The sequence below is a fragment of the Sebastes umbrosus genome, chromosome 3, assembly GCF_015220745.1.
Source record: "Sebastes umbrosus isolate fSebUmb1 chromosome 3, fSebUmb1.pri, whole genome shotgun sequence".
Lineage (NCBI taxonomy): Eukaryota > Metazoa > Chordata > Actinopteri > Perciformes > Sebastidae > Sebastes > Sebastes umbrosus.
In genome coordinates, this window is record NC_051271.1 from 19,088,000 (window position 1) to 19,108,728 (window position 20,729).

Here is a 20,729-nt window from a genome sequence, read left to right on the forward strand (position 1 = left end):
TTTAAGTGATATATGTGCACACATACTAATCATAGGTCAAAACAGCTAAAGCCAAATTTGGCTGAATTATAAAAAGGCAGAGAAAGAGCCGTTTGGGAGCTGAAAGAGCCGGATCTTCTTGGTGAGCCAAATGATCTGGCTCACTAAAAAGAGCCGTAATTCCCATCACTAGGTGCTGCGTTCATGGCCTCCTCGTAAACTGCTGCTTCAAGGATAAAAAAATAATACAAGACTCGACAGTCAATGCAGAACTTGGGTCTAACAAACACAATAAACCAATTCCCTGTCTTGTTTTGTATATTTTCCTTGTGCTAATAAAATAAAAAGGGTCCAGCCGATCTTCTTCATGTTATAACTATTCAACAAAACCACGTTTATGCTTCTTCTTCGTCAACATTATTGCCATCCTGCCTGCAGGTTCTTCCCTGAACGCCACATCCGGGCACCTCGGCCCTGATAGGTTGCAGTTCATGACGTCACACCAGGAAACTGCAGGTTGAGTTCAGTGCATGGATGTATCATGGGATGTATGGTTCAGTAGTTTCTCCAGATTTATTATCTACTGTGGTGTTATTCAGAAATGCCAATTCATTAGTTTCACTTTCCTGGATTGCAGATCTGAATAAGTTTAAATCAGTGCAAATGGTTCTCTGAATTAAACAAAAATATAAAAAAAAAACTAAATTGATAAATCCCACAAGTTACTAAAAGACACTAAATTGAATGAATTGTGATTACTTAATTGGCCTTTAATAATGCTCATTATAACAGTCTTTTAATCATGGATTTTATCTTGGTCTCTGTCTGTGGATGTGTGTGATTTTGTTGTCTGTACTGTTGACCTGTTTTTATTCTGCCTATGTCTGTAAAGCACTTTGGTCAGCTCATATTGTTTTAAATGTGTTATAGAAATTAATTTGACTTGACTTGACTTGACTTGACTTGACTAATATATATCCATGGGGATTACAGTTCTTTATGTTATTTTTATCCCACAGTTTGAAGATAACTGAAAAATGGTGCATTTAATTGACAGGTCTGGTATAATTTTACAGCTATTTTCAGCAGATAACCTGTGAAATTTTCCTCAATCCCATCCTCAAGTACATGTGGTGTCCGCAGTGTAGCTGTATATATACAGTATATGTCTATGGCTGGTTTGCCCACCTCAGATTTCTTTTTTTTTCTTTTTTTTTATCTCTACCCTCTGTTTATAAACATGGAAAGAACAAGGTGGTTGAAAAACGTGGATAATGGATCTATGAAGTAGCAGGAGCATATGAGCAATGAGCAAAAAATGAAAACAGATCATCCACAGGAGAGCGCTGTTGTGATATAAAACAGAGACACAGGCACACACACAGTAATTACAACAATATCACAGCAGGCCACATAATGCACATTATTATTGAAATATCTGGTAAAACATTAACTCCCCGCCTGCCCTGGCTGATATCTAAATGAACCCTCTTTATTATTTTTATTTCAGTCCCATATTTCACACAGAGTGGAAAGAAATACCTGAACACCTGCCAAATATAATGAAAGCCTGTGCAATCAGCCTACAGTAAATATCAGTCAAGCTTTTGTTATCAGAGAGGTGTTGATTTAACTGTATAGTTAAGCTACGAGACAATAGCGGGTGGTGCTGTTGTGCATATATATTGTAAGATGTTTTTTGTTATTTTGTCCACCTGCCATCTGGGAAAGAAATGTTCCTCATATTTTTAAAACTTCTTTGTAAGTATCAAAATTAAAAGTTATGATTTTGTTGTACAGCCAAATTTTGATCATTTGTAGCCCTTATAAGTTGTATGTTTTATTTATTTATTATTTATTTATTTGCACATATATAAAATTGCACAAAATTCAGTCAATGAAAAAAAAAAAAAAGAATTGTAACAGGAGAGGTCAAGAAGCCACAGGCTTATACAAAGGACCTCCCCCCAACCCCAGGAGAAAAAAACAATAACAAAAAAAAGGAAGAAAGATCTAAACTAACATAATTTAAAAAAAACAACAAAAGTTAAACAACAACAAGAAATACACAAGATGTGCAGAAAAACCTAACCAAACAGTGTAAAACAATCCAATAAAAAACAATGAAATACATACAAAAAACAGTACAGAAGAAAAGAAAGTATATCTTAACATATCAAAAGATAATTAGACATCATTAATTAAATGTGATGATAATTTCCCTTTAAAATGTTCTAAGGATAACGAGCTCTTGATAACATGTATTTTTGGTGTTCCTTATTTGTACACCCCGATATCTGATGTTTTGTTTTGTAAAAAGGCAGGTGAAGATGATTAACCTGTCTAGTATTATGTGAATGAATTTGAGAATTAGATTTAAAGAAGTTGCTTAACGATGATGGTAAAGAAGAAGGCAAGAACATATATTTATATATAAACACACATATCTGATGAATATTTATGTCATTAACTGAAAGAATGTTCAGTTTCCTGAAGAGTGGAGCATATTGCCATAACAGTCATCAAATCACATGTAAGAATGACAATGCACATGAGAAAAATCCAACCTATCCTTTATTGTGAACACAGGCTTTACAAATTACCCATTTGTCACTCAGTTTAGGATGAATATTGATAGAAGCTCTGACAGAAAAAAAAAAAGAGAGCTAACTGTTGTGCATATGATGGTAAAAATGGACATTGTGTTTATTCACAATAGGTCTGTATGCAACATAGTTAAAATGATTATCCTTTATCTTGTTGTTGTTAGTTTGAGGATTCAGAACGCGGCACCAGCTTCAGTTTGATTGGTCGTTTTGGCATCAGCAGGCCCTGGATGTCCATCTCAAAGGGGATCTGGCAGGAAATTAAATAATTAAGGTGATAGACATAATGGTGAACAAAGTCAACAATGTATGAAACACACAAACAACTGGCAGCATTGCAGAATGTAGAAACCGCATGCAAGGCTTTTGATCTTTGAACAGACAAACCTTTACAACACTCAACATTGGTTATCTTTGCCCTTATATAACCCTCAATATCCCAATCAAACTAGCAATAAATAACATTTGGACAGTGTAACTCATACACCATAAAAAAGGATTACTCATTCTCCATAAAAAAAAAAAAGCAATAACAAGCAGTGTAAAGATGGACATCTGTGGTCTCACCTCAGTCTCATTACACACAGAGAAGCTGAATTTCTGCAGGATCTCCACCACTGCTAGCCTCATCATCATCAGAGCAAATCGCATCCCAATGCAGTTCCTTGGTCCTGCCCCGAAAGGCATGTACGTGTACGGATCAATAGCCTCCTTGTTTTCCTTGCTGAACCTGAGGGCACACACACACACACAATAATGTATCAATAACAGAAATGAGGCAATGACCTGCAGAGCTCAGGTCCTTTCTGTGGTAAACCTGGTAAACCTAAACATATAAATTCTTTCCATACCTCTCAGGTTTGAACACCTCAGGCTCGGGCCACACTTCAGGGTCCCGGTGAATGGGCCATGTGGGTACCAAGATAATCATATCTTTTGGAATCACAAGGCCGTTTATCTCCACAGTCGCTTTGGCCACGCGCTCCAGACGTGGGGCAATGGGGTACAATCGGAGAGACTCGTTGATGACGCTGTCTAGATACTCCATCTGCATCAGAGCCTGGTACTCAATAGGACCCTGCACAAACACAAAGACACACACATGACAAGACCGCCACTCTGTCATATTAGGCAAAGTTAGGAGCGACAAGGAGCGCTGAAGGGATAGGCTACAATGATGGTTGATTGAGGTACTGAGGTTAAAAAACACTGTTACTGTCCTTTATAGATTTAGATCAGAAGACAGATACCACTCTCATGTCTGTCTGGTACATATAAGGATACAGCTTTAGAGATAGAAATAGAGATACTTCTCTCAAGAGTTGGTGGAAATCAAACCACAGCTAAAAGAAAAGTGAATATGTGACTTAAATTCATCAAGTGGGCAGAAACACAACTCCTGGTGATTGTTAATGTTGCTGTGTGCCTGCTGGATGTGTAAATAAGCATGTTGGCCATAACGACTTTATATGGTGATAATATATCAAATGTACAGGTTTCCTCTGCTCACAAGTGGCCAAAAAACAATAAAAGTAGCTTTAAATTGACCATTTTGAGACCTTCCTGCTACCTGAAACGTTGTCCCCACCCCACTCCCAACGCACCTTGTTAGGGAAGGTGGAGTCGATCTCCTCCTGCAGCTGCTTCATGACATGAGGGTGTGTCGCCAGATTGTAAGCCAAGAAAGTGAGAGAGCTGCTGGTTGTTTCGTAGCCAGCAAAGAGGAAAATCATTGCTTGAGAAAGGATCTCATGATCGCTTAAACCTGGGGAGATAGCAAGGAGATATGATTTAGAATAGCTTTAAGTTGTGCTTTTATGTGTGTGCAGATACTGTATGTGTGTGTCACCTTTATCCGGTTCCTCTTTACTGAGGTCATTGTTTTTCTGGGAGTCAATCATCAGCTGAAGGAAATCCACTCGACTCTAAAAGTAGACATATATGAGAATAACTAACTGAATCTGCTGATATAAATATACAGTATCTAGATACGCACATGCACAGAGAGTCATACCCTTTGCTTGCTGTTTTCTCGGTTAGACTTGATCTTCTGCAGTGCAGAGTAGAAGAAGTCCGTGACAGACGCAGGGAAAAAGGAAAACTCCATCTTCTCAAAAATAGGACCCATAAAGGGGAAGGAAGCTGGAATTAAGCAGAAGGCAACACATTTATCAAAGAAACACGACAGACTGTGACTGTAAACATTCACAACACATACAGTATATGTTTGGTTTCCCAGCCAGGTGAAGGACAAAATTATAAATAGCTGCATTTTATAGAAGCAAAATGAATTCTGTACCAACAATGAGGAAGAGAGGGCTAAAAAGGTCAAACTTCAGCATCTTCTTGATGTTAGTGACAAAAGGGTCTGAGGGGTTGTTGAGTGAATCAATGTCGACACTGAAGGCTGTGCTGGTTACTACATCCATACTGTAGGGTCCAAAGAACCTAAAGAGCAAACAAACACACCAGAGATTTAAAGGTGCAGTGTGTAGGATTTAGAGGCATCTAAAGGTGTGGTTGCAGATTGCAACCAATTGAATACCCGTTCGCTCACTCATCTCTTTCATGACTGCGGTAATGTGACCCGCCAAGTGCAAAACCGTGGTAACGCCGCTCGCCTCGCTCAGAGGCCATCCTTACCATAATCACACTACTTCAGGAGTAACGGAAGTCAGACGACGGCTGGCGGTACCACGGTTTTGCACTCTGCGGCTCATGTTACCGCAGTTTCACAAGCGTGTCAGAGAACTACGATGGTCTTCATGTTGGAGCAACATGGCGGACTCTGTGAAGAGGACCCGCTCCCTATGTAGATATGAAGGACTCATTCTAAGCTAGCAAAAGCACAACCATTCTTAGTTTCAGCTGAATATACACTAATGAAAACATTTCTGCTAAAAGATCCCCCTAAATCCTACACATACTATACCTTTTAAAAGAGTTAACGTTATACATTTTCTGGAATCATTTTAAATGAATTCAATAAAATTATAAAGTGTCCTTACTCCTTCAGCTCTAAGGGCTCATCCTTGTCTGCCTTCTTTTTCATGCTGCTGACCAGGTTAGCAGAGTGGTGCTTCATTATGTCCAACATCTGAGGCACAGACAGGGACAGATAGACAGAAAAAAAACAGGCTTACTGAAATACTGGAAAATATAGCACATAGTATAAAACACTGGCACGGAGTTGCTGTTGTTTCTGTTTGTGTTTCCTCAAGATCAGTGGTTATCAACCTGGGGGCCAATACCTTAATAATAGTTAAGGTTAGGCATCGACCTCGAATAGTTAAAGTTAGGCATTGACCTCGAATAGTTAAGGTTAGGATAGGTCGTCAGGCAGTGAGTCTCGCAAGAGCTTTTTGCAAGTTTTAGCAAGTTTTTGCAATTTGGGGGTTACCTTCTAGACACGACCGTAAATATCGCTTTATTTTAAGGGGTCACAAGGAATGCAGGTTGGGAATCACTGATCTAGAAAGAATATAGTCAAGATGGACCTTGGTTGAAAAATGTTCTGTTCAACATTCAAGAAAGGGCAGAGGAGGTGCAGAGCAGGAGGGGGCTGTACCTCTTTCAGTCTTCCTGAGGTGAAGGAGGGAGAGAGGACACCGCGGATCCTCCTCCACTGGTCGTCCTCAGCGATGGACACGGCATCGTACAGCGCCCCGTTCAGACGGAAGTTCTGTAACAGAGTTAGGATGAGGATGATGATGAGGAGAGCTCAAGCAATCACAATGAGTGACTGAATGTGTTATATCGTGAGTGTGCGTACTCTGCGATTGGTGAAGAACGAGTAACACTCCTTTATGAGAACAGCTTTTATCATGGCAGGATCTGTGATGCACAGCACGGGCTGACGGCCATCAAAAATGCTGAATATGATAAGAATAGAACAGAATGTGAAAAGAGAAATAATAAAACACCAGGTGAGATTTGTATGCAGTCATATACAAATATACCTCGTAAAACAGGCACAAAACACGATAAACAGAGATACTTTTTGTATACCAACAAGTGGCTCTAAGGACAACAATGAGATATACATTATATGCTTGCAGAAACACACACACACACACACACACACACACACACACACAGACACACTTTACAACATGCAGACTTACCCCCATATCTTCCCATATTTCTTGAAGCAATCCATGTCAAAGTTGGTGAATCCCTGTGGACAAAAATAATAATACACAGATTATGAATTGAATACCTTCCCTAAATCTTCGGTCCACTCTAACATGATGGAAATATTTCTATTTTGAAAAACTATATTTAAATATGTGAATGTGAATGTGAATAGGGCTGTCAATCAATTAAAATATTTATTTTACTGCCACTGACTACACTGCCAACACGCGGTCCAAGAGATTTTCTAATTTTACTTTATTTTATTTATTCACTCACCTATTTATTTTATTTCTTTGCTCCATTTCTACCCTATACCATCCCCTTTAGTCTGTGTTAGTAGTGGGTATGTATATCATTGTATGAGTGACTGATTTGTTATTTGTAAAAGTGGAGTTTCGAGCATATGGCCACGCTCAGGGCTCTCTTTCTCCTATACCTATGCCACCAATTCAGGCTTCTAACACATGGGACTTATATGTTTTATTCTTTATTTTATATCTATTATATCTAGTATTCTACCAAATATTTCTGTTGAATTTTCTTATAAAAACAGTCCATAGCAAGGTCAGGACAATGTTTCTGAAAAGCAACGTTTTGCAAATGTAATTTTTTCACGACCACCACCTGCATTCACCTGTCAATTTACCCAGAAGAGACAAAATCAAAACATTATGAACTAATCTGTTCAGAGACCTAATGTAAACACTACAACCACACCTCCTATGTCACTGTCAAAACCCAATGGGAGTTTTAACATTGTAATAAATAACAGGGGCACTCATTTTAATAAGCAAGCATAGTTTCATCAGGGCAATCAATCAATCTCACTCAATATTAAGCCTCAACATTTCAATACAAATGTTGATTTCCCCACTCTGTGAGGTGTTCCATTACACCAATATGTACCTTGCCAAGCCTGTTGACTCTGCTTTAAATCTATGGTATATTGCTTCTGAAAAGTTATGTTTACCAACCTTTCTATATGCCAGCATAGTGCCGAAAAACGGGACCGGATTGGGACCAGGGACGCCCAGTTTCTTAAATGTTCCAAAATGCCAGCAGACATACCTGTAAAACAAAAACCAAAAAAAAACAGAGTGAGAAGAGATTTTTATCATACACACATAAACACAGAACAAATACCTGGAATAAATAATCTTAAACACTTACACAAAGATTAGTGTAATGAGAGCCACCAGGAGGGTCCATGTCTCAGCGGAGAGGAGGAAGCCCATCTCTGTGCCTTTTCTCTCTTCTTTCAATGGCAGCACAAGCTCCACTAAACCCCAAATCACAGACCAAATGGTTTTATGTCCTAGATGACACACCTATTGCGTGCATTGTGGAAGTGTGTGAGAGTTGAGCCAATGGCAGGCGGCCAGTGTCATGTGAATCATTGACAGAAAGAGACAAGGCAAAAATTATGTTTTATTAGCTCTTATTTATTAGTCATCGATGACGGTGCAGTTTTGGGACCTAAATTATTATATTGCTTGTGTTAAGAAAGATAGAACACACGCAGAGTTTATGAAAACATCTTTAAGTAATATGTCATATATTTACTTTTAGAGTATTATTTTTTTTATATCTCCTGCTATTTGTAATTCAAATGTTCCAGGAATACAAATATGCAAGTAATTTCAATTTCTTCTTGGCTCACCCTATATTTCTTGGTATAAGTGGACAAAATAGAAACACAAACAAGCCATTAAACACACTTTTTTCCTAAATGTATTTAGAGACATGTTCTCGGGTGTGTGATTGTCAAATTGTTTTATTTAGACATATTTTTTCATAATCTGCGCTCATATAAAGACATGTTCAGGCATAGATCCAGATGCGTGGGTGACAGAAACTCGAGCACATGTTGTTATTGCTGCTCAGGACGGGAAGTGGCTAAAGGTCTTTGGCAACACGTGAAAGGATGCCACACCTCCCGGACACGCAGACAGAGCTCAGTCACCTCAAATCTGAGGTCAATACAGATTGTCCGAGCAAGACAGAGCCATGAGCTATCTTCCTTTCTTCTCTCTTGAAACATGGATTCTACTGATCACATTTATCTGCATATTTGTTATGTAAGTTTGATTATTATTTTGTACTTCAGGTGAAATTAGCCACATGAAGGAATGCACCAATTTCCTTTCGAGTTAAAAGTGTTTGACTGACACTATGTGACTTTAAAGATATGATTTAATGCTTTTCTGTTCTTCACAGGTATGGCAAAGGGACTCATGGGATATTTGAGAAGTTGGGGATCCCAGGTCCAAAGCCGTACATGTACTGGGGCACAGTTGTCAGGCACAACAAAGTATGTCAATCTTTATATATCATTCTTTCAATTCAAATGAGTGAATGATTAGTGATGAATATGTCTTCTCTGTTACCAGGTTTACTACTTGGATGACCAAGAGTGTGCTCGGAAGTATGGGAAAGTGTGGGGGTGAGTCTACAGAACTTTTTAAAAGTGAAAATGGGTGTTTCTGCAACTACGGTCACTTTTGACTCACCCAAATTAAAAAAAATCAACCTCTATGAATTTAAATTTTAACCATCAGAGTATTTAATACACATAAACAGGTACACCAAATCACATATAGTCGTTAAGATTTTATGGTTTTCATCACTTGTTCTTACTAAATGTCTATATTATTTTGAAGACATTTAAATTAATTTTCATCAAGCTTTGTGCAGCATTGTAAATATAGATTTTTTTTCTCTCTCTACACCCTGAAAAATTTAGACAGTAACCATAGATGTAGGTCTTCATACACAAAAATGATAAAACATGCTGTGTTTTATGACAGATATTGCAATTCTAATGTCTAAAGTCCTTACCACAACATATAAAGCTGTTGCAGAAATAACCTTTTTACTAATATTGCAGATTAATGGCAGCTAGCAAGGTCTGCTACGTTAGCTTTGGCTCTTAGCATCGACATATACATGAATTCAACAGTAATATTGAGTTATTTTTTAAATGTATTTCCAAATACACAATCACTTATCTAGTCTAATCTGTTTATAAATGTAGCCTATGTTATTATATTAGATAACATAATGTCTGATATATGATAAATGGGTACTGTAGATAGACAGAGCGAAAACCAATGACCAGGGTTGGACCAGGGTAGGTTAACCCTGGTCCAACCCTGGTCATTGGTGTGAAAGTGGTATAACCTGTATGGTAAGGACACACAATAAATACTAATAGAAAAAGGTGATGTGAAACTTGTTTTTCTTGATCTTGAAGGTCACATGTGTGGGTGACTCAACTCGTCAACCATGTGCTCAACTTTTGTTTTCATGGAAATTAGATATGTTTGGCTTTAAATAAGACTTTTACTGTAGAATTTGTTCAGTGTCGTGGTAAGTACTCACAAGTGTGGGACAGGTGCATTTCGCTGAAAAATCATATAAATGATTTGTGAACAAAAAAAATTATTTGAATATTGTTTAAAATAATATGTGTATGAAACAATTCAATTTGAAATAATAAAATAATAATAAAGTATCTCAACATTGAAACCACAGTTATGGGACACGAAGAAAAGTTGTGTTTTGACCCATAAAATGCTTCATGAATTTTATTAACTAACATTATTTAGTAATTATTTTTTATGTCAATATGGGTAATAACATTGGGTATATATTTATCAAACATTGCGTGGCAAATTTGAACATAAATCCAAAATTTCATTTCTGAGACTTCAAAATGCCCGTAATTGCAGAAACACCCAAATATAAGAACCAAGCCTCATACCAAGCTACCCATTATTATTTAATGTTTTGTGAATCCGTTTGCTTGACAGGTTTTGACCTCTCACTTGGCTGCTTGTGTCACTGCACTGGTGTTATTAATGGCAGAAAATATTCTGCTGATACACTGACAAGAGTTTTACACTGAATGCCCAAAATGTAAATGTGTGATTCTGTAAATGTCCAGAGGATTTGAGTTCAGGAAGCCCATGTTGGCTGTGGCGGACCCTGACATGCTGAAAACCATCCTGGTGAAGGAGTGCTTCACCTACTTTACCAACCGGAGGGTGAGAACACACAGGATTAACACTGAATGGTACCAAACACAGAGTCATAAAGTGATACAATATTCATCGATTACAGCAGAGTAATGCTGCCTTCAAATGGAACTTGAAGAATGTGTTTTTGAAATGGGAAGTCAAGTAGGGGCAGGTCATTGGTTTTAAGGGTGTCACCTTTTCCCCTTCAAAACTGGTGAATGGTCATGCTGGAAACAAGAAATAGGCAACAAATCAATTAAATAATAAAAAAATTCATGAGCTTCCTCATTTAAAACTAGAATTACATCCAAGTGGATGTTTGGGCCAAATGTAATGAAATTCCCTCCGGGCGTTCCTGAGATATCGCTTTCACGAGAATGGGACAGATGTGAGGGCACAGTGACCTTTGACCTTTGCTTTGACCACCAAGATCTACTTAGTTCATCCTCGAGTCCAGGTGGACGTTTGTGCCAAATTTAAAGAAATTCCCTCAAGGCGTTCCTGAGATATTGCGTTCATGAGAATGGTACGAGAATGGTCGTTAGGTAACAGTTGACCTTTGACCACCAAGATCTAACCAGGTTATCTGATAACAGGCTAATGCTGGCATGTCAACATGCGCACAACTAACTAACTGAACTGACACATTAAGCACGTTAACTGTCTGGACTGCCAACAGTCCAGCGGAGTGACATTGCCATCCCTAGAGCCACCGCTAGTTCAGCTAAAACATATTGTAATAATGTGGTACACACCTCATCTGAGTGACATATGAATGTGGGAAATCCTTGGTATTTCAATTATTTTTTATTTAATAAGGCTGGTGTTATGTAGGCTGGCTTATTATAGGGTGTTGCTACCCTGTCTGTGGCATTCAGTACCAATAACATTTATTCCTACTGAAGATAAATCAAAAATATACTTTTTCATTTAAGAAAAAGGGCTAATCTAATTTCCCAAAACAGCTGGGGACTGTAGTTTTTAACTATTGTTACTCAAACAGGAGTAAATATCTGCAAATGCATCCACATTTGGTGCTCTAGTGCAGGGGCTCTCAAGCTTTTTGGGGCCAGGGATCCCTTACTGGGGAGAACATTTTCTAAGGACCCTCATAATCGTAACACTGATTAATCATAATACTTACTACCATTTATACTCTTAGATGCCATTGGAACGATTTATATTCTAAAACTTTTCAACTTAAATACTTCAGACCTGTTTCATAGTGATAAACAAAATTCAATAAGATGAGTCTGGGAATTTGCCATGTTATTGAATGTTAATACCACTTATATACCTTTAAACAGAGGGTGATTTTCTTCCAGTTGCATTTGGACTCAAGTTGACAGCATTTATAGCCTACATTTCAAGTAATTGATTTTAAAAGCTTTCAGAAAATGAACAGTAGAAAGACCGGCATAGTCCTAATAAATCCAGATATTAAAACTTACCAGTCTAAAGCTGACTTTCAGTAAGTGCTTCAACTTTAAAATAATTAACTTATTGCTGTCTGTCGCATCATATCAGAGTAATGGACACAATATACTTGTTTTATTGGTGCAAATGGTCCCCATCTGTAGATATGTACTTTTTAATGATACAGCACAAATCGAGCGTAGCGTTAGTTCAGGCAGGCCATGATGTCAAGCTCTGCTCATATGATGGCTATCAGCTGATAACAGCTGATGTTAAGCCAGCCAATCAGCTGATGCATCAGCTGACGGATCAGCTGATTCCTCTCTATGCATTCATTGGTCAATTTCATACAGGGCGCCTTATTTAAGCTGCTTCAGCCGGCCTACCGTTGCTGCTTCCTCTACAAGCCGCTCGCAACCCACCTCCACCCCACCACCTCCTTTTAATACTGTTTCTAGGGCTGGGCGGTATGGCCTAGGATAATATCGCGATATTTTAGGCTATATCGCAATACACGATATATATCGCAATATTTTCAAATATCCTCTAAGCACTTCATAAATGCTCAGTTTAACCCTTTGATGCATACAATCACACCAATATAATGATCTTGTAGTCCCTGCAGCATATGTCTGCATTAAAACCTTCTGTTGATATTCATTAGTGGTTCTTTGGAACAATTTTAATCTTTCATACAAAAAGCGATGGCTTGGAAACATTACATGACAATTTGTGTTCGATGTTCGCGATGTAGTCGTTTTCTGTACCGCGCGGGGGACAAGCCGAGATACATCGACTATATTCGATGTGTCGCCCACCCCTAACTGTTTATGACTTAATCAATGTCAATTCTGTTGTCATTGATGCCGGCTCTGTTCTGCACCCAGGGGGGTCTTTGCTGCTGCTCTCCCTGCCTTTGGCTTTCCATGTCTGCACATGGAAGGGCAAGGAGGAGTGCTCTCCTTGCCTCATGCTACCACATAGGGTCGTGGATCCACGCATGCGAGTGGATGGGCAGGGAGGTCCCAGAGCAGAGCCATACCGCCAAATATAATGTATATATTACTGCAAATGGGATTAGTGTTTTTGACTAAAGTGGTCCTGACTGAATTATATAATTTATAGTAAATTATTTTGCGGACCTCACATTGAGAATCACTTCTCTAGTGAGATTTAACAGCAGTAGGATGGCGTATGTCAGATTAACAAAAAATACTATTACTGTTAACAGCTATTCCACAAATGCTTATAATTGTAAACCCACCAACACATGCGTACTGACCACTATTCCCCTTCAGAACCTTCGTCTGAATGGAGAACTTTATGACGCAGTGTCTACTGCCGAGGATGATCATTGGAGACGGATTCGTAACATCCTCACACCCTCCTTCACCTCTGGCCGTATAAAAGAGGTAAGAGTTGGCAATTTTTTCTTAACTTCGTCGACTCATATTTGGGTAGATTGAAAATATATCTATATATATTCATCTTAATGTACTTTTTTCCTTTGTTTAAGATGTTCAGCATCATGAAACATCATTCCCGCAAACTGACAGCCAGCCTGCAGTCCAAGGCGCACAATAATGAAGTCATCACTGTAAAAGAGTGAGTAATACTATGCTATAAATGGTTACTAAATATCTAGTGTACGTTTTTTACCACCTTTTTTATTAGTGGCAGACTAACCATTAGATTAATGACACAAAAAAAGGATTTGTCTACTATTGAAAATGTTAAACTTGAATTATAAATTGGCTTATTTAGATTATTTAGATATTTTAAATTTACTCCAATTGTTTAGCAGACCCCAATTGTTTTTAAAAAAATATATTTTATTTATTTTATTATTATTATTTTTCTCCTTTCCCATTTTGTTATTTGTTGTATATTGTTTTCTTTATACCGTGGAATATATTTAAAAAAAATTTATAATCAAAAAATGGAACATGTATACTCTATGTACCAACTGTATTGAACTTTCTTAATAAAGTAAAAAAAATAAAAATACAAATCAGTGAAAAACCTTCATTGCCCTTTGATATGAAATGTGTAGTATCTGGAAATGGATGTAGAAATTAAAAATACAGTTTAAATATAAAAACGTGTCCTTAAAGGTCGAGTCTTCTGAGCTAGACCCTAATCATCTAGTCCCCACTATCGAGGCAAATATGCTCTCTTAATGCTTTATTTATTTATTTCGATATAGTATAAACAATATTATATATGAAGCACTAGACAGTATATCATCTTCAAACCAAAAGTGCATAATTACTGTACACACAGTTACAATATACACAAAGACTAATCTGTAATTTCAATGTTTATATATACATATTTGCGACACAGCTTATAAGGTTTACCATTTCCTCTCCTTTGATTAAGCAATTATTTTTTGTAAACATTAACGTTTGCACTCAAGTATTTTTCAACCCAGCTGACATTTCTTTGTCCGTTACTACGACCTGTGGAGCAAACAGGATAAAATCTCCTTCCCGTGGCACCGGTTTCAACCATTAATCAATGATTCGTGTGTATTCAGCTTCTTTGGAGCCTACAGTATGGATGTGATGGCGAGCTGTGCATTCAGTGTGGATATGGACACAATCAACAACCCTTCAAGTCCCCTCGTCACCCATGCCCAGAAGCTGTTCAAAATCTCCATACCTCTTTTCTTTTTCCAAGGTACATCACTGCTTTTGCATGACACCTTTCTTTTATTTATATTGATGTAAACAGTGATGTTTTGTGGCTTAAATTATTATTGTTAACCCCCCTTTCCTTCTCAGGGTTTTTTCCTGTATTTCTTCCTCTCTTGGAGCTGCTCGGTTTCTCCTTGTTCCCTAAGAGCGCTACTGATTACTTTAAAACGCTTCTGGAGAAAGTCAGAGCAGAACGCAGTGGGAGCTCAAACCAGGTCTGGACAAAATACACATCTAGTGGTATAGCAGTATGTCTAATCTTATGTCATGGTAGATATGTACTGTATATCACGATAAAGGAAAATTTCCAGAAGTTCAGTAACACAATTGACTAAACAATCTCACTGCATTTTATAGCTGTTGTGGAGCTTTCAATCATATCCCACGATCATCAGCCCAGTTGTCATGGAAACACATACAGTAGATGTTCAAACTTCCATTTTTTCCCATTTAAAGGCACAATGAGTAGGATTTTTCCAAAAAACAATGTATAAACAAAAATAATCCCTCTCAAACATCACTTATGACCTACTAGAAGTGTGTGGTGGTGTCTGTATCTGCAGAGACCCTGCAGCCCTCTGCCTCTATTTTCTTATTTTGCTGTGTTTGTAGGAGTCAACTTCTCTAAAAATGTAGCGACCAGGTACCAGATTGTAAGCTATGGAAATGGCAGGCACAGCGCCAAAAAAACAGAAATATAATGACGCGAAACACTAAGCTGACAAAGCTCGTTCCAAAGCGAGAGTGAATCTGGAGTTGGCTTTCACCCGCTGGCGAGCACTGTAATGCCTAGTTCACACTACATAACTTTAGCCCTGATTTTCTGCTCCCCGACAGTTTTTAGAGCTCCCCAACAAAAGCCCCAGATCAGAGGCAAATCGGCGTTGGCTCGCTGCTCGCACATCGATGCCAGAGCGTCATGTGTGAACTGCTCAAGACGCGAGCCGATGCCTCGCAGACACATTCCAGATACAGTATCTAGCATGCTAAATATCTGTACCTGTCGGGGACTCCGGCCACGAGCTACAGCCAATGAGAGCGCAAGATATGGGTTGAGGGGAGACCTGGGGGAGGAGGGGTCGCCCGTAACAATAGAAAAAGATGAGGTTGCACCTAGAAGAATAAATATTAAAAAAAGAGTGAGGAAACCGGTGGAAACAGGCTATTTTGTGAACACGTGCCGATAACAACATCAGTCATATAGTGTGAAAACGACAACGACTTAAAGACTCCCAATTACAAAGACAGCAAGTTGTGTAGTGCGAACAGTACTGTGATCTGACGACTTTGAAAGTTGTGTAGTGTGAACTTGGCTTAACGCTCGTTGAGCCGGGGAGGAGGGGCCAACTTTGAATGTTGAGTTTACAAACCGCAACCGACAAATCATACTCATTGTGCCTTTAAGGACTTCTCGTCTATGTTGGCTCAAAATTTTATTTCAAAGTTATTCCTGACCTCAGAGTCAGCAGTTGACTAAACAATCTAACCTCAAAGTCCATTTTGTAGCTTTTCTGGAGCTTTCCATCATATCACATGATCTTCAACACCAAATGTTCGATCATCAATGAAAAGCTCTTTCCAAAGTCAAGAATGAACTTTGAAACTCAACTTTTAAGCCAACATGGATGATAAATTCCTTAAGGTGCTCAGAAAAACTAGAATTGCCGCCTCGCGGTTGTATGCCTCCGCTAAACAGTCAAGTTGCAGTTTACATCCATGTCTGTCCAAAATGTCATCACTTCATTTTATCGTATTAGATATTTGTGTGAAATTGTCACAATTATCATACGAATTCTTGAATTATGAAAAACGCGTTTTGTGAGGTCACAGTGACCTTTTGACCACCATCAGTTGATCCTTGAGTCCAAGTGGACGTCTGTGCCAATTTTGAAGAAATTCCTTCAAGGCGTTCCTGAGATATCATGTTCACGAGAATGGGATGGACGGATGGACAACCCGAAAATATACATTAAAAGTAAATTTGAACATCTACATTGTCATGACAACTGGGCAGACTCATTTGCTGATAAAGATCATGTGATAAGATCCAAAGCTCCAGATCAGGCACTAAATTGACCTTGAGGAGAGATTGTTTTGTCAACTGCTGTTTCAAAGGTAAAAAAAATAATTTAAAACTCAACATTTATTGATAAAATACCAAGACGGGAATGACTCTCGTTGACTAATCCAGTGAATTAAATACCTGACAAATAGAAGTACTTCACTGCATTTACAGAACACTAAAATCCCGTCAATCCAAATATTCCAAAAGTCCAGTGCTCATACATTTGCAACATAAAATCAAAAACCAAATCTCTGTCATCTCATGGTACACAGTATGTTGTCTAACTGCACAACCATACTCATAAACACACTAATTATCTGACCCATTCCCAGAATTCGGGAGATGTCCTTGAACACATGATCAACTCTCAGACTGCCAGTGATCCCAAGAAAGAAAAGCAGAATAAGGGTAATTACACAGCGGCATCACACAAATACAGAAGCACCAATGTAGCCTCAAATGTATTCAAACCAAAGTTTTTTTTCATCTCCCTCTCTGTTCATGCATCCCACCTGTCCTGACAGGTCTTACTGATCATGAGATATTATCTAATGCCACAATGTTTGTGTTTGCTGGTTACGAGACGAGTGCCACCACTCTCGTTTTCTTGGCCTACAATTTGGCAAGAAATCCTGAAGTCATGAAACGCCTACAAGAGGAGATAGACTCCACTTTCCCCAATAAGGTAGACCAGAAGTTTCTCTGCATTGTATTTCATTGATGAAACTACAGTTTTCAAAATCTGAATTGTGTTTAATCAAACCGTGATATGTATCTATCTATAGGGTGCAGTCCATTATGAAGATCTGATGCAGATGGAGTACCTAGACAGCGTCGTCAACGAGTGTCTGAGGTAATGAGCATGTTCTTGTACTAGTTGATGCTAACAATGAAAAAGTTAAAATGCTAATGTTTAGCAGGGAATGTTCACCGTGGTTGCCGTCTTACTTTGGCATGTTAGCATGCTAATATTTGCTAATTTGTGCTAAAAATTTAGAATAGCTGAGGCTGATGGGAATGTCATTAGTTTTGCAGGTATTTGATCATAAACCAAAAATTGGACCTGATGATAGTTCTGAAAGAAGAGTCAGGGGCTCACCAAAGTTATTACAATTCATCCTCAGGGGGACATGAATGTCTTCACCAAATTTCATGACAATCCATCCAATATTTGTCAAGGTATTTTGGCTAGGGCTGTCAATCGATAAAAACATTTAATCGTGATTAATCACGATTGTCAATAGTTTGTCACGATTTAATCAGAATTTTTTTATCTGTTCAAAATGTACCTTCAAGCGAGATTTGTCAAGTATTTAATACTCTTATCAACATGGGAGTGGGCAAATATGCTGCATTATGCAAATGTATGTATATATTTATTACTGGAAATCAATTAACAACACAAAACAATAACAGATATTGTCCAGAAACCCTCACAGGTACTGCATTTAGCATAAAAACATATGCTCAATCACCTCAAGGCCAACAGGCAACAACAGCTGTCAGTGTGTCAGTGTGCTGATTTGACTATGACTTGCCCCAAACTGCATGTGATTATCATAAAGTGGGCATGTCTGTAAAGGGGAGACTCGTGGGTACCCATAGAACCCATTTTCATTCACATATATCAGGTCAGAGGTCAAGCGACCCCTTTGAAAATGGCCATGACAGTTTTCCCTCTCCAAAATTTGGCATAAGTTTGGAGCGTTATTTAGCGTCCTTCTCGATCTAGTATGTCATGGTTGGTACAAGTGGATTCCTTAGGTTTTCTAGTTTCATATGATACCTGTATCGCTACAACCTAAGAATTGCAAGTTGCGCTAATGTGTTAAAGAAATTAGTGGTGTTAAACAAATTTGTGTTAATGCATTATTATTGCGTTAACTTTGACAACACTATCTAGAACAAAACATTGCCATCCCTGTAACCAAGCCATTAAGAGTTGCTAAAAAATTAGAAAAGTGCATCTCTCGACAGTAGTTACCCTTTTAAATTTTGGAACAGTACAACAAGGGCTTAAAACTTACCCAGCCATGAAACAATAGCAAAAATCACAAATTCTAGGGCAACCAAAACACTGTGGTTCAAGAATACACACTTTGGTACAAGTTTGGGGATTGAATATTTACTCTGATACTCTGATAAAGACATACAGTGTTTAAAAATAGTCTTTTTTTGTCAATAGGATCTACCCTCCAGCTGGACGTCTGGAACGAACTGCCAAAGAAACTGTCAAGATCGGTGGAATCACAATCCCAAAGGGCATGCTTGTTATGATTCCAGTCTACGCTATGCACCGCGACCCTGAGCTGTGGCCAGAGCCAGAGGAGTTCAAACCTGACAGGTAGCTGCCACTGTGTATATGCGCGAACTGTAACACCTCACTCAAGGATTAAGTTGTCATAAATCACCAGGGTAACTTTTAAAAATGTCCAAGTACAATTTTTTGGGGGTCACCAAAACAGCTTTGAATGTTTCATAATGACTTAATCACTAATATAAGTGAGCTACAAGACCTTTTAGAGTGATTTCTTATAGAGTGGTGCATGCATTACTAAAATTAGTTTCAGAAGTCATTTGTGATTTAATTATTTATAGAGTCCACATATGAAAATATGTAAAAATGTCATCTCATTTTCTTTGTTGCTGCATTGTTGTTTTTCAAGATTTAGTAAGCAGAACAAGCAGAGCATCAACCCATACACTTACCTGCCATTTGGTCTCGGGCCAAGGAACTGCTTGGGGATGCGATTTGCTCTGATGATGGTCAAACTGGCCTTGGTGGAAGTTTTGCAGAACTACAGCTTCTCCGTCTGCGAGGAGACAGAGGTGATTATATATTACATACCAGTCATGGTCTACATGAGTGCTTTTACACAATAAGACACTTAACAAGCTGGATTTGCAATAAGAGAGAGCATAAGTTTGTGATTTAGTGAATTTGTCCATTCCATAGATCCCTTTGACGATGAGCCCTCAAAGCTTGGTTGGACCCCTAAAACCAATCAAACTAAAGATTGTGACACGTTCAATCACCTCAGGAAATGTGGACAAGTCCAGCTAGGAAGTACTCAGAGAGAGACGTCGCTCAAGGTTGAACTGTATGGATGGTAACCTTATGGATAATGAATCAAATATGTTTGTGATGAGAAGGACACTGTTAATATGATTTAAAATGATTATATCATAGTTGCATGTAGACATAATCAATAAACTGTCATTAAAAAAATTACTGTAAACTAGTGGGACCTTTGGAGCTAATAAATAAAGCATGCCATAAATGTTTCTGCTTGTGTTTTTAGTCCGATCTCTAAAGAATTACGGTGCATCATGTGAGATAATACTATGTGAAGCCTGTTATTTTACATTTGGTTTAAAGGGTTATCACCAGTTCATCACACGTCTAACACAAACTCATATCCACTTTCACACATACAATTTTGTTTTGCATGTCTATAAAATTTAGGAGGAAACTGGGCACTTGTAGGAAAACCAGTAGAGCACAGAAAGGACCAGTAATCAACCCAGAGGTTATCTTAGTGATAGAGCTAATTACTGAGACACATATTATTTTTTTTATTTTTAAATGAGGAATATAAGAGAGCAAAAAACACAAGTTAAAAAGTAACAGGATAGGAGACTCCTTATTAAAGAACACCTATATGCTTAATGACCAGAAAAATACAACAACACGTAAACGATGCAATATCCCATCTATACATACTCTCATAATATAAATATTTAGTTTACTGCTATTTAAGTCATCTCAGTGAAGACTCAGATGTATGAGGCTGTACTTTGTTGTTTC

General features: G+C 38.2%; 2 protein-coding genes across 2 annotated transcripts; one reads left to right on the plus strand and one right to left on the minus strand.

The window, feature by feature from the left end:
- Window positions 1–2,535: 2,535 nt before the first annotated feature.
- Window positions 2,536–8,047, minus strand: LOC119485560 (cytochrome P450 3A40-like). The gene is made up of 13 exons (XM_037765219.1): window positions 7,893–8,047; window positions 7,697–7,790; window positions 6,710–6,762; window positions 6,358–6,457; window positions 6,154–6,267; window positions 5,594–5,682; window positions 4,885–5,033; window positions 4,600–4,727; window positions 4,435–4,510; window positions 4,190–4,350; window positions 3,437–3,663; window positions 3,153–3,315; window positions 2,536–2,835 (listed from the first exon to the last, which is right to left on the minus strand). Exons 1-13 carry the CDS (start codon window positions 7,955–7,957, stop codon window positions 2,746–2,748), a joined length of 1,509 nt encoding a protein of 502 aa, XP_037621147.1. The 5' UTR covers window positions 7,958–8,047; the 3' UTR covers window positions 2,536–2,745.
- Window positions 8,048–8,641: 594 nt separating this feature from the next.
- LOC119485559 (cytochrome P450 3A30-like) lies at window positions 8,642–20,206 on the plus strand. The gene is made up of 14 exons (XM_037765218.1): window positions 8,642–8,800; window positions 8,940–9,033; window positions 9,113–9,165; window positions 10,669–10,768; window positions 13,456–13,569; window positions 13,674–13,762; window positions 14,697–14,839; window positions 14,944–15,071; window positions 17,254–17,329; window positions 17,446–17,606; window positions 17,707–17,774; window positions 19,107–19,265; window positions 19,588–19,750; window positions 19,878–20,206. The coding sequence occupies exons 1-14, from the start codon at window positions 8,730–8,732 to the stop codon at window positions 19,983–19,985; spliced, it is 1,527 nt and encodes a 508-aa protein (XP_037621146.1). The 5' UTR covers window positions 8,642–8,729; the 3' UTR covers window positions 19,986–20,206.
- Window positions 20,207–20,729: the final 523 nt, after the last annotated feature.